General features: G+C 42.7%; 1 protein-coding gene across 1 annotated transcript in view; it reads left to right on the top strand.

Moving 5' to 3' along the window:
- Positions 1–1465, top strand: part of UBE3B (ubiquitin protein ligase E3B) — a 92809-nt gene extending 91344 nt beyond the window's left edge. Inside the window, 1 exon segment of the mRNA XM_030219431.1 lies at positions 142–1465. Coding sequence (XP_030075291.1) covers positions 142–333 — 192 coding nt within the window. The 3' untranslated portion in view covers positions 334–1465.
- Positions 1466–15005: the final 13540 nt, after the last annotated feature.

The raw sequence follows: 15005 nt of genomic DNA, 5'->3' as shown, positions 1-15005 counted from the left end.
TTTTATAGCTGTTTATTTCAGGGCTGGTCCAGTAAAGGTTTCCTCAATGGTGACGGCCAAGTGTTTCATGTAAGCTTTTTCGTATGGAAAGAGGAGAGAGAATTATGTCTGATTTTACAAACACAGTAATGTTTATTTTAGGATACCGGTGATACACTAGGGAGCGTACTGAGAGGATTTTTCACAATACGCAAGAAGGAACCAGGAGGTCGTCTTCCTACTTCTTCAACCTGTTTTAACCTTCTCAAACTCCCCAACTACAGCAAGAAGAGCATTCTGCGGGAGAAACTGCGTTACGGGATCAGTATGAACACCGGCTTTGAACTCTCATGAAGTAACTGTGGGCAGTGCCTTAGCATTATTAGCAGGGTCATTGATTTCACAAATGTAGGCATAATGAAATCTTAGAGCTGGCCATTTTATCTTAGTAATGGAGATAGGAGGTGGGCAAGAACAAGTTCAACTGAGATTTCAGCGTAGCCTTGTAGGAATCGAAGGCTGCTGCTTTAAAACCCCCTGCTGACAAGATGCTCATACACTTTAGCAAAAGGGAAAAGCCATCACAGCAACATTACTGGACCAGTCTGGACCGTGCATACAGCAAGGCCTGGGTTCTTTACGACAGCACATGCGTTGGATCAGAAACCATTTGTCCTTCTTAAAATATCTTTACTGTGACTTTGGCATGTTTGGTATTTTTTTCTGACAAAAAGCCATCACCTTGAGGTTGGGTACTCAGGTCAGCTAGTAACAGCTACCTTCACTGGGTCAAATTTGTAATCTTTTAAATTTCAGGTGCCCTGCAATGTGCATCAGCTAACAAACCTTCACTCAGGTTGACCAGAACAATTGCAACTCCCCAGGGCAACACAGCTGGCAAGTACAATGTCCTTTAAAACAATCTGAGAACTTCAGCAAAGTAGAGAGAGAGAGAGAGAGAGGCATATCGGTTTCTTTCCAGTCTCCATTGAATTCCAGACTGAGGAATCTAGAGTAGACTGTTTTAAGTGGGCAGGTGCTGGGACTTTTGCTGGCGTTGCTGATTTTTCCAAGGGAAGAGAAGGTGACAGGCCACATTCAAGCACCAACACCGAGTGTGAAAAAGATTTTTTGTTTGATGATACGTGCAATGTAACGGAAGCTAGTGGAGCCCTCCTATATTGTTCTCTGTTTTGAGTTCAGAGCTTGGTCCCGCGGGGGTCACGTCCAAAAGGCCATATAGGCAACACAGATTTAAACCTGCTTCAAAGCAGTAAATGTGTATGCCATGACAACTCTGCCCCTTCTGTGCCCAAACTATGCCTGCAGGAACATCTGTGCCAGTGGTTCCCAAACTTTTATCCAATACGATCCAATTTCTACATGTAAAAATTCACACGACTCCAGATCAGGGAGTTCTCAGTCCAGTCCTTGGGATACAGCCAGCCAGTCAGGTTTTCAGGATACTCACAATGAATATGCATGAGATAAATTTGCATGCACTGTCTCTATTGCATGCAAATTTATCTCATGGATATTAATTGTGAATATTTTGAAAACCAGACTGGCTTAGTGTGTCCTGAGGACTGCGTTGAGAACCTCTGCTCGAGAGCCCCAGGCCAGTCAGGTTTTCAGGATATCCACAATGAACACGCAAGAGATAGATGCATTGCCTCCTCGGTATACTAATCTATCTCGTGCATGTGCATTGTGGATATCCTGAAAACCTGACCTGCCTGGGGCTCTCGAGGCCCAGAATCCCGGTGAACATTTGAATCACAAGCCCCATGCCGAATGCCACAATGCAGTCTCCTTAAGGTAAACGGCCAAAGCAGTAAAAACTTTCCCCAACCCCAGAGCAGTATTCTGAAAATTCGGCAAGCTGGGTCTGGGGACCGCACAGTGTTCAAATTGTGTTTAATGGGAAGAACTGTTTCAGGTAAGTGTGATTTTTTTTGTTTCCTGATATTTTGTACTTTTTTTTTTTTTAATATAGTTTGAGATGCTAAAGTTGACTTTCAAAGTTAAATATGAACACATTTGAGCACGTTAGCACATAAAAAAGGGGTTCTATGATTGTAAGTGAAGAGAGTCCCCTTTTCATACTGTATATGTTTTCCAGCTTTTAGGCCAAGGAAACAGGATCTAATGTTTGGTGATTGTTTTAGGCGTAATGTGGATTTTTAACTTTTGGTTTGCACTGCTAGACATAGGGGGAACACCGCTGCTTCTGTGACCCCCCATTTGGGGCTCTGAACCACTGTTTGGGAACCACTGGTCAACGCACTAACATGTTTGTATACGTACTTATAGGGGGATGTTTGGCTGTGTAACTTTGCAAACTATTTTCTGCAAGTAAACCATGCTTTAGAATAAAAAAAATAGAAAATCACCTCCCTAGAGAGTAATTTTATTAAACTCTCTCACAGGTGAAATACTCATTTGTGCGTGTAATGACTTCTTATAAAACTAAATTAAAGTATATGAGGTCCAAGGCAGCATGTACTTGTACATTGGGGGGAGGGGGTAATTCTGTATAGGTTGCCTAAGGAGGATATGCTCTAAGCATGAATTCTCTATTGGCAAATTATGTGTGTAATTGCAGTTATAGAGCACTAATATAAGTTTTAAGTTACACGCCTAACTTTATGCATGAGCACCGATTCTAGCTCAAAGGCTGGTGAAACGTTAGATATGCCGTCAACAACAACAGACAAAATCACAGCATCATCCCCTCCCCCCAACGATAATGCTAGTATTTTTTTTTAACCCAAGTGTTAGGCACACCCCTGACCACTGTTCCCTCTACGCTGAGCAGGAGTCCTCCACCGGCCAGTAGAGGGTGCTGTTTCACTATCACGTTTTCAATAGTGAGGGACAGACCAGCTGTGCCAGACTCCTAGTCAGTGTTGCCAGGTGGGCGGTTTTACCGCCCAATTGGGCGGTTTTCCGCAACCCGCCGCGGGAAACTTTTGCCCGTGGCGGGTTGCGGTTTTTTGGGCTTCTTTTTTTTCTTTTGGCCGGTTTTCAGGCGGTTTTTTCGGCCGCGGGGGCGGGGTTAGTGACGTTCTGGGCTGGGCCGATGAAGGGGGAGGCAGGGCCGATGACGGTGGGGTTGATAACGGCGGGGGCGGGGTTGATGACGGCGGGGGCGGGGGTGTCAGGGGCGGGGTTTGAGTTTGGGCGGGGTTTGGGCTGTTTTTAGGCTGGATTGGGTGGGAAAAAAATTTTCCACCTGGCAACCCTGCTCCTAGTGATTGCAACACACTGGCAGCAATGCAGCTTAGCGGGAACAGTGCCCCTGACTCACCCACATCTCTCGTTGCATGCACAATTGATAAAATACTGATTGCAAATAGTGCGAATTAACAGCAGTTACAGCCAATTATAGCGTAACACCAATTAGCAGCTAATTAAGCAATTAATTTACGCACATAACTGACACTATCCTATAACTTGCATGCACAGTGTAAAATTGCGCGTGCAAGATTATAGAATTAGGGGGTAGAAATGCTTGTGAGCAGAGTTGTGATGTGAAACACACTCATCCATTTGCACCTCTCAAGCAGAGTAATGTCCGTACCATCGGTCTAAGTGCAATTTCTGAACCCTCTAAGCGTCCTCCTCCAATAAAAATATTAGTGTGTGTTTTATCATGTCATTTCTTTATAAATGTACTTTCCTCTGAAGTAAAACTAAATGTTTTAGCTCAATCAATATGATAAACAGCAGCACCACTAATGCTTTCTTTTGTGCGGTATTTGCCTCACTCACCAGCTGTAGCTCACAGTTGGCATTTGGCTGAACACGGAGGTTTCTTACCATTACATTTTTTATTCTAATTTCCTTTAAAACTGGTGCAGTATGGTGACTCTGTAATGCTGCCCTTCTTATCTCTGTGAGCAAAGCTCGGCTTTGTTTGCTGTTGACAGTGCCGTGGTCTAGTTAGTAGCAGGGCCTGGTGCATTGCAGGGTGTGTAATTCCCTGCCCTCTCTATAGATCCCTTTCACGCTCTCTACTGCCAGCATCCATGTCCACATTGCTCATCTCACCCCTTGCCCCTCTTCCTTGATCTTCCCCCTTCCTAACCTAGCCTTTTCCCTGCAACCCCCCCCCCCCCCCCCAAACAAACCTCAATCCCTTCTTTTGGCCCTTAGTCGGACCACAGCATAATCCTCCTCCTTCCTAACCTACCTTTCAGAGCCTTGTCTAGTCCAGTGGTTCCCAAACCTGGTCCTGGAGGTTTTCAGTATATCCACAATGAATATTCATGGGAGAGATTTGCATGCAGTGAAGGCAGTGTGATCTTGGGCAAGTCACTTAACCCTCCATTGCCTCAGGTACAAACTTAGATTGTGAGCCCTCCTGGGACAGAGATGTAATTCACCTTGAGCTACCACTAAAAAAAGGTGTGAGCAAAATCTAAATAAATAATAATAATTCTGGGTATCCTAAAAACCTGACTGGCTGGGGTGCCTCCAGGACCAGGATTGGGAGCCACTGGTCTAGTACATTCCATGACCCATGCAGACTGTTGCGCTCACCCCAGTGGAATCTTTTACCCTCGAGGCAGGGGGTCAGTATGTCTATGCTTCCAACCCCAGACGGCCATGTGTCTGAGCCTCCAGTGTCATATGTTCTGGTGCTGCTGTTCAAAAGCTCAGACATGTGCATGTATGTAGTGGACATGATTGGATCCCGTTTTTTTGTTTTTCTATAGACAGGCAAAACACAGCATAAATATCTTTAAATGAGAACCACATCAATAAAAGGCACTGAAACTTTATCAATTTTCTTTTCACCAACATACTTTTTAAAGTTATGATAAAATTAACCAGACAAGTTAGCCTGTCTCTTCTCCTTCATGAGCAACACATCCAGGAGTTTAACTCTGTTACAAAAAAAATGTTAAATTTGTAGAAATAGGCTGAAATTGAGCAGTTGAAATATTTAGATTTGTTTTTGACATTTTGAAGGACTGTATTTCAGGATTAACAGCTTCACATTTGTGAGTCCTACAAGGTGTTTTTCCCCCTATTAATTATACCAAGGAACTTATTAGGGTGAATTCTATTGTAGCAAATCACCAAGCATAACATTTTTGAAAGCATGCAGTTCAGCAGTCTCATGAAAACATTCTTTTAATAGACACGTCTGTTTAATATTTACTGTCATTCAGCTCTAAAGGATCATTTACACTTGTGTAATAACTTGCAAATCAAAGTATTAACTGTGTCCTGTTTCCAGCCTACATAAGAGCATGATAAATGGTAAATTATTCTTATAACAGGTCCTGGGTGCTTAGTTTGAATTCATTCTAGTGCTGCAAGAGAGAACTCTATCCCCATGAGGCTTGATATAGTTTTTCATGTTTAAGATGCAAAATTAGGGGGAAATCATCTTCCTGAATCTGTTGAATCCCCAGACATATTGGCTTTTTCTGTGGCCAACCATGGAGAGACCCATCGAGAGAGAGGAGTAGCCTAACGGTTAGTGCAGTGACCTGAAAACCAGGGGAACTGAGTTTGATTCCTGCTGAGGCTCCAGGGGCCTTCTTACTAAGCTGTGGGAGGGCAAACACGCGCACCAAATACACGCTACCGCTGGGGTCGCGCAGCCGCCTAACGGTAATTCCAAAGTTGGCATGCACTGTTTCCCAAGGTAGAAAATCATTTTCTATCACGGGGCGGGGGGACATTTCCAGCGATTATCGGCAGCACGGCCGCATTGCCGTGTGCGCTGTCTGATTACCGCGCAAGTAGTGCATGAGCCCTTACCGCCAAGTAAAACGGGTGGTGGTAAGGGCTCAGGCAGTAAATAGCTGCATGCTTCTTTTTAATATTAGCACATGGTCATTTACTGCCCCATTTTAAAAAAAGGCCTATTTACCCGCCATGGTAAAAACAATGGCCCAGCGCGTGCCAATATGGGTCTCCCACACTAGCGCAGGCTACTTTTTACTGCAGCTTAGTAAAAGGGACCCTAAGAGGGTCTTTTACAAAGACGTGCTAGTGTTTTTAGTGCATGCTAAAAATTCACGTGCGCTAAATGCCAAGAAAGGAATATAATGGTCATCTTAGCATTTAGCGCACACTAAAAACGCTAGTGTGCCTTTTTAAAAGGGGCCCTTAACCCTCTATTGCCCCAGGTACAAAATGAGTACCAGTATATAAAATGTAAACTGCTTTGACTGTAACCACACAAAGGTGGTATATCAAATCCCACCCCTTCTAACCCTGTCTGCCTGTATTTTTATTTATTTTTTATTAGCTAAATTTGAAATTATCTAATTTTGGTGTTTCTAAAAAAAAAAAAAGGACAAACGTGTTGCGCTATTAAATCTGGAGGGCTCTGAAAAGACATTTTTGGTTTGGGTTTTTCTTGTCCTGTATGCCAAGACCAGGTCTAAAATCTGTAAGTTTGTAGTTAGTGTACAGAACATGATTTATGTATATTGCTGTAAAATATTATAATTTATGTACTATATAAAGAATGCCTTATTAAATTTCTACTTCAGTGTAATTTCATCTCTGCTCATCTGTGTGCCTTGCATGTACATACTGGAAAGCATTGTTCCAGGTACTGTTCATCTGGTTTCCTTTTTTTTCTTATATGTAACAGAAATAGGTTTAAAAAAGTTATAAGATTTAACACTGCTTATTTATATAAGGCTATTGCTTTTCAGGATGGTCTATATAGACTTACAGGTGTCCCTCTCCTTTTCTTTATAGACCTTACTTACTTACTTAACATTTCTAAAGCGCTACTAGGGTTACGCAGCACTGTACAATTTAACATGGAAAGACGGTCCCTGCTCGAAGAGCTTACAATCTAAAAGACAAATGTACAGTTAATCTGATAGGTCAGACAGATAGGGGCAACCTATATGTTCGAAAGACCCATAAACTAGGAGGTTGATTTAGTAAAAATTTAGCACTATTGCTCACACGATTCAGTCAGCAAAGTTCATAACTTTTCAGCTGAAAATTCATCTTAATTTAAAAGTTATGCTCTTAAAATATAAGCCTGCGGTTCGTTTGCCTGGATTTATGAGCCCAGTGCTGAAAATCAGTGCTAAGCTCCTAAGGGACCTGTTTACTAAGCTGCGCTATAGGCGTGCTAGCGTTTTTAGCAAATGCTAACGCTAGAGACACCCATAGGAATATGTGGGTGTCTCTAGCATTAGCACACCTTAGTAAACAATGCCTCAACTTCTTTTCTCCACTCTAAATCCATGTGCTCCTAAATTTAAGAGTTGAGTGAAATTTTGAGTAAAGCTTTATGCACTCATCCCTAGTAAATTTTCAAAGAGGTCTATTTCTGAGCATAACTCTTGAAGTGAGCCTTTTACAAAGGCACAAGCATTTTTAGCGTGTGTTAAATGCTAGAGACACCCATTATTACTATGGGCGTCTCTAGCATTTAGCGTGCACTAAAAACGCTACCATGCTGTTGTAAAAGACCCTCAAAGTTAGGAGCATAAATGTTTTGAATTTTGCAAAAGTCTTCACTTTAGTTGATTAAAATATACACAAATGGTCACTAGGTAGGCATGGAGTGCTCGTAAAAGAAATTTCCAGAAAAGAGAGAGTCTAAAGTCCCTGCTAAGGACTGTTGCATTTTCAGAAGTACTACCTATCTGTCGAAAGGGAGGGGAAAGGCAATGTCCAACAGACAACTTCCATAGGTGGCTCCAAACCTCATGTAAACAGGATGGCATAGTGGCTCAGGCAATGTATGGAAAAACAACAAAAAAAGCCTTTTTCATATGATATGTGGGTACAGGGATATAGAATCAAAAGCAACCTCAGGAAATAGGGGATGGATGAATGTTACCAACAATAATTTTACAGAGGAGTGATCATGAAGCTTTGACTCCTGAGAATGGCATTTCATGTTGAAACATGGCATTGTGTTACGTCCTGGTTTAACTTGATGTTTGAATAAAGGTTGACTTTTGTGTTTACCTTTGGAAGTCACCTCTTGGATTTGTTTTGGAAGCCTGTTTGACATCCCTACTTTGGTGTTTTTGGACTTGAACATAAGAACAGCCATAGTAGGAGGTCCTTTTACAAAGGTGCGCCGACAAATGGCCTGCACTGTCGTATTGGAAGTGAGCAGGTCCATTTTTCAGCGCACCTGCAAAAAAAAAAAAAAAAGGCCTCTTTTTTTTTTTTTGGACTTAAAATGGATGTGCAGCAAAATAAAAATTGGCGTGTGTCCATTTTGGGCATGAGACCTTACCACCACCTATTGACTTACATAAGTATTGCCATACTGGGAAAGACCAAAGGTTCATCAAGCCCAGCGTCCTGTTTCCAACAGTGGCCAATCCAGATCACAAATACCTGGCAAGATCCCAAAAAAGTACAAAACATTTTATACTGCTTATCCCAGAAATAGTGGATTTTCCCCAAGCCCATTTAATAATCGTCTATGGACTTTTCCTTTAGGAAGCAGTCCAAACCTTTTTTAAACTCCGCTAAGCTAACTGCCTTTGCCACATTCTCTAGCAACAAATTCCAGAGTTTAATTACACGTTGAGTGAAGAAACATTTTCTCCGATTCGTTTTAAATTTACTACATTGTAGCTTCATCGCATGCCCCCTAGTCCTAGTATTTTTGGAAAGCGTAAACAGACTCTTCACATCTACCCGTTCAACTCCACTCATTATTTTATAGACCTCTATCATATCTCCCCTAAGCCACCTTTTCTCCAAGCTGAAGAGCCCTAGCCACTTTAGCCTTTCCTCATAGGGAAGTCGTCCCTCCCTTCCCCTTTATCATTTTCGTCGCCCTTCTCTGCACCTTTTCTAATTCCACTATATCTTTTTTGAGATGCAGTGACCAGAATTGAACACAATATTCGAGGTGCGGTCGCACCATGGAGCGATACAAAGGCGTTATAACTTCCTCATTTTTGTTTTCCATTCCTTTTCTAACACTACTACTACTACTATTTAACATTTCTAGAGCACTACAAAGTGTACGCAGCGCTGTACAAACACAGAAGAAAGACAGTCCCTGCTCAAAGAGCTTACAATCTAATAGACAAAAAGTAAAGCATTTAAATTTAAAATATTTAAGCAGTCAAGCACAAGAGAACAGTCACAGAAGGACTGAAGATGTTGAAGGGTGGTCAGTGTGATTAGGTGTAACTCTGGTTACATTCTATTTGCTTTCTTAGCCGCAGCAGCACACTGAGCAGAAGGTTTCAACTTAGTGGTAAGGTTTCACATGTTAACCAGATGGTAATTGTCAGCACATGTACACTGCTGATTACCGCCCAGTTAGCACCATGCGGTAAAAAATAAAATATATTTTTGGACGCGCATAAAAAATGGAATTACTGCCTGGGGCATGCTGTAGACAGGTGGAAGTTCCAAATTTACGGGCGCTGGACACACGTAGGCACCCCTTAGTAAAAGGGCCTATAGGTCAGATCAGACTGAGGTCCATCTAGCCCAGTATCCAGCTTTCAGCAGCAACCAATCCAGTCGCAAGTACCTGGTAAAATCCCAAAGAGGAGCAAGATTCCAGAACCCCAAAGAGTATCAAGATCATGTTACTGATCCCAGGCTTCCCCATTTCTTGGACTTTTCCTCCAGGAACTTGTCCGTCTTTTTTAAACCCAGATATGCTAACTTTTGTTACCACATCCTCTGGCAATGAGTTCCAGAACCTAATTATTTGCTGAATGAAATAAGTATTTTCTTCTGCTTGTTTTAACAGTATTACCATGTAACTTTATGGAGTGTCCCCTAGTCTTTGAACTTTTTGAAACCATACACAATTGATTTGCATTTCCCTGTTCTACTTCACTCAGGATTTTGTAGACCTCTATCATATCTCCCCTCATCCATCTCTTTTCCAAGCTGAAGAGCCCTAACCTCTTTAGCCTTTCCTCATAGGAGAGGAGTTCCATACCCTTAATCATTATGGTTGCCCTTTGTAGAACCTTTTCTAATTCTACTATATCTTTTTTGAGATATGGTGACCAGAATTGCCTGAAATGTCCTGCTGAAGGAGGAGGTGAAGGACTGGGATAAACACAGTGTGGCCAATATTCAGGCAGTAGTGGTCAGTATACTTTTCGCCATCGCTGGCAACATTCCTGGATGTTCAATGCTGGGCTATGCCCAGTCACTGCCACTGAATATCCAGTTATACATAACCGGATCAGTGAGATCTGGATAACACGATATTCAATACTTAAGTGGATGTTAAACCAGATCAAGACAGGACTGTGTTTTATATGGTAGACTGCCTTTATTAAAGATGCTAAAATCTACAATGATTAAGATGTATACACACAATGATTAGCTATATAACTAAAAGAAACTATCTATAAACAATCATTACATCATTGGTCTCTACATCTAAGCAATACTAAAAGATCCTAGACCAGGAAAAGAAGCAATAAAACAATCATCGCTGGTCCTTATATCATCCAAGCTCTTATCAGCTTGGGGGGGGGGAGGAGGGGGCTGTTCACAGCGAAAGCCAGGAGCTTCTTTGACCAGGAAACATGGTTCTCTGCGCAGTTCGTACGTTACTCACAGATGAGCTCCCACTTCACTGCCAGAGGCCTCCCTTTTTTATTAGGTTTAGAACTCTTGTTCAGAGCTAAGGAAAATTACAGAATGCTTCTCTGTTTAGGTAAACAAGCCGTACTGTGGGAATGTGGTCACATGTTTCCTAGTCCAGGTGGCCAGTCTGAACTCAAAAACAGGCCCCATCTTTCCCTTCACATAAGACACAGCTCTAATTAATTTGTTATCTTCTACATTCCAACTTATTTTTACACAATCAAAGTTAAACAATCATTTCCAAACAGAACCACTTCTAATCAAACATATAGACCTCGAGTGCAATGGTCGGTCAAGGCAGAGTTGAAAAACAATCTTTAAAATTCACTTTTATTGCATATGGTCCTCTTTATCCAGTTCTACATGAGTATCAGCACTTAACCGGATAAGTGCCAACTCCACCTTGGACCGCTCACAAAATAGCTGAGTTCAACTTAGACGCTAACCCCCAGATTCTATAAACAGCAAGTAAAGTTGTGTGCACAAATCCGCATGCATAGCTGATTTGTGCGTGTAACTTAATTAACAAGCTAATCACCAATAATTGGCTGCTAACAGCAATTATCAGCACATTAGAATTTACGTATTCTGTAAAGTGGTGCCCATAAATTCTAATGTGCCGATCATAAAAGTGGGTGGGGCATGGGCACTGTTACAGAATATGCCCAATCTGTGCCTAAATAATATGTGGGCATTTATTCTAGGTTTTAGATGGTGTAAATGGCTGCGCCTAAATTTCAGTCATGGGATGGCCACATAAAGAATCCTGACCCTAACTGGGTATATTTAGCAGCACTACCCGTTTAAGTGCTGCTTGAATATACCTGGTTAGTCCCTGACAAGCAATTTAAATGGCCAGGAGCTTCTCCTGACTGTTGTAGAAAACGAACCTAACTATGAACATCGGTTCAGGCCTAAAATGATTATAAAAACTGACAGGCCACAGCTTGTGTGACACTGGCCTGAACTCCAGTGTGGCTCAACTCATGATCTGCTGAGACACCCTGGTGCAAGCAGAAATGAGGAAGGGGCGAGGATGGAAAAAGAGAGTAACATGGTTTAGCAACATGGTGGGCACAGATGTTTTAGTGAAAAATACAGCAAGATAACTCCTCAGGAAGATGATTTAGTCTTCCAAGAAGAGTTAGTCCATTATTAGCTTTTCCAGTAAGTACTAACCACATTTTTATAATAGCCAATCAGTGTTAACTATAATATTATCATATATCCAATAAGTGTGATTATTGTCAGATTACCTATGTATGGCCTGTTATGTTAATGAACGTATATAAGTGATTGTATTTCCTACTTCTTAGGAGACAGTCACAGCCAGTACCTTTGTGCAAGCAGGGCTGCTCTCCCATGAGAAACTAATCAATTGTATCTGCATTGGCAAGTAATAATAAAAGAATTGTTTTTCTTATAAGGAATAAATCCTATTGCTTTCTCATACGTAGCCTTGGGTCTTTTATCTCTGCAAATAGGCTTTGGCTGGTAATTTGGGGTGGGGGTGAAAAAGACCCTAAATTCATACTTATGTATAGCAGTTCTGTACTCTCATGAGAAATTACTATTTGTTATCTATGCTTGGTAAGTAATAAACAATTGCAATTCACATTCCTACATAGCCTTGGTTTATTTATTCCACCTATTAGGGGGTGGCTGGTCCATACTACTCTAGTAAGGGATAAATAAACCTAAATAATTCACTGTTTAAATTGCTTTATCAACCCCAGTGAATCCCTAAAGGGCAAGAGGATAGAAACCAAGAATGGAATACCTCAGCTCAAAAACAGCTGAGAAATGACTTGTAAACCATGGGGCAAGTAAGTGCACTGTGCAGCAGGTACTGCCCTGACCACCTTACTGGGCAGACTGGATAGTCCCTATTGATCTTTATCTGCCATCATTTACTATGGTACCATGATGCTCTGATGATTGGTGCTAATGCTCCCAATTTTCAGACCTGTGCTAATTCAGCCCCTTACTTTTTCTCCCCTGTTTTTAAGCCGTGTGCTAATGCTAACACAGCCTGTCCGGGGGTCCTTTACGGTAAAGAGGGCCCTGCACTAGCAACGGGGGCTGTTTTTGCCTCATGCTGCAGCGGGTAGAAAAGGCTAGAAATAGCCATGGCCATGCAGTAAGATTGCTTAGCGTGTGGCCATGCAAGAGGGAGCACTTAACCGCCACCCTCTGAGGTGGTGGTAAGGGTTCCTATGCTAACTGCCATGCTAGAAAATAGGGTCATGCGCTAGGGCTGGAACTACTGCTGGTGCGTGTGTTGGGCTGGCAGTAGCTCCCTATTGGCATGTGGTAAGCCTGCGTTGGGGTTACTGCCACTCTGTAAAAGGGCCCCTCACTTTGAATAGGCTGTGTCGGCATTGCCGTGTGGGTTAGTATGTATTCAATATGGGCTTGATTTTATAACAGGGCACCTATTGTAAAATAAGCTTTACAAAACAGGCTCCCAGAAGAAGCTCAATAGTGCATAAATGCACAGACACACACACGCACCTGCGGCATGTGTGAAATCTACACCTGAAACTACATATTTTATAAAATGCACAAGTAAGTCTTAACCTCCACCTCCTCCCCTGTAGATTTGGCCCTGCCCCCCCCCCCCCACTGCTGCCAACCCCTTCGACCCTCCCACCGCCAACCCTCCCCCACTGCCGTCGGGTACCTTTGCTGGCAGGGGTCCCCAACCCCCGCCAGCCGAGGTCCTCTTCTCCGGTGCGGCCGCGTTGCTGATCTGCAAGGGCAGGCTTCTGTTTCTGTGAGTCTGACCCAATGGCGGGGGAGGGTTGGCAGTGGGGGGGGGGGGGGGGAGGAGGGGGTCGAAGGTGGTGGTGGTGGCGGTGGGGGCGGGGGCTAAAATGTGCCCCTCACCTCAGGCTCTGGACCCCCCTCCCGCCAAAGTCTGGCTACGCCCCTGATGTGGGTACTTTGATAATACCCTTTCTAACTGTAAAGCAAGCTTTATAAAATTCCCCCACTCCCCCCCCCCCCCCCGCCCCACTATGCACAGGTATTTTCCTATATTTATTTTATCTGTTGCAGGTGCATGCACTTAAGGTTCTATTTAATAAAATTCAAATGCCACATCAATGACTGAAAATCCTGAAAATAATTTATATTTTCTTCTCATGCAACAGTTGCCGCAGATGTTCTTCCCTTCGTGGAGATTTATACTTGTGTATAATTTTTCCTGCATGGTCCTTCGGAGATAATAGGATCAAATTTAGGCATGCGGCTATTGAAACAGGCATGTCAAAAACCAGAGAGACTGTTTTTACTACATGAAATATCTAATACTATTCAAACATTAACTGGTCGACTGGTTTTTTTTTTTTTTCTACAGCTGTTTTGTAGGAATTGTATAGGTTAAATAAATTAGGCAGGTGTCAAAACCCTGCACTTGGAAGCACTGAAACATACGGACCAATTAATCCAGCGTGAGTCGCTACACTACCATCCTTTTAAAACAGCTGCTCCAGAGCAACAGAAAATACACACAAAGATTTTATAGTAACATCAGTGTGTTTTCTCTAGCAAAAAAGGTGCCGGTACTCAGGCACTCCTTCAGGAGTGGGGTGATCACTGAGGGACCCACCCCATAATAGACAGGCCCCCTGCAACTAGTCATAGAATCTATGACAAGACAGAATTGTTGTATAGAGCCTGAGCTCTATCAATAAAACTTGGGGTCCATGGATCAATTTTAGCAAACAGTGGAAAAGGTGCCGGTAGTTAGTAACATAGTAAATGACGGCAGATAAAGACCTGTATGGTCCATCCAGTCTGCCCAACAAGATAAATTCATTTACATGGTATGTGATACTTTATACGTATACCATAGAAGTCTGCCCAGCACTGTTCTTGTACTAAAAGTTCTGAAGCTAACATCAAAGTCCCAAGTACTCCCTCAAAAAAAAAAGCCCTGAGTAACATACAGCCATCAAATACACGTTGCTTTTACTGAGCATCGCAGAATGCAAAATATACAACGAATCACAAAAAGAATCTCACGCATGAGTGAAGCGTTTTACCTACTAATGTATTTGTATAATCTTAGCAGTTAAAGGGAATCACACAATTCTACAGCTCCAAAGCGCAAGAAGTGGCAGGGGAGCCAACTTTCCAAAATGTTTGGGGGTGCTAAACCTGGACACAGTCAAGGAGTTTTGCTCAATGTTGGAGGGGGGGGGGTGCTCAGGCACCCACAGAGTTGGCTCTTACTACGGTCAGTAGTTTACCCTTTCCTGTCTCGCTTAATGCCCAGTCCTGCCCGAATGCTCCCCCTCCCTCTTCGCTCACAAACTCACTACAAGGCGGAAACGCTCCCGGCTTTACCTTTCCCTGAGAATCAGATTCAATTGGCTTGTGTTGGGGCTTTAACTATGACGTCACAAAACGTCGGCATCCAAAGATTAGGA

Source organism: Microcaecilia unicolor, chromosome 11 (assembly GCF_901765095.1).
Source record: "Microcaecilia unicolor chromosome 11, aMicUni1.1, whole genome shotgun sequence".
NCBI classification, from domain to species: domain Eukaryota; kingdom Metazoa; phylum Chordata; class Amphibia; order Gymnophiona; family Siphonopidae; genus Microcaecilia; species Microcaecilia unicolor.
The sequence above is the reverse complement of the archived record's forward strand: the minus strand, read 5'-3'. Positions and strand labels throughout refer to the sequence as shown.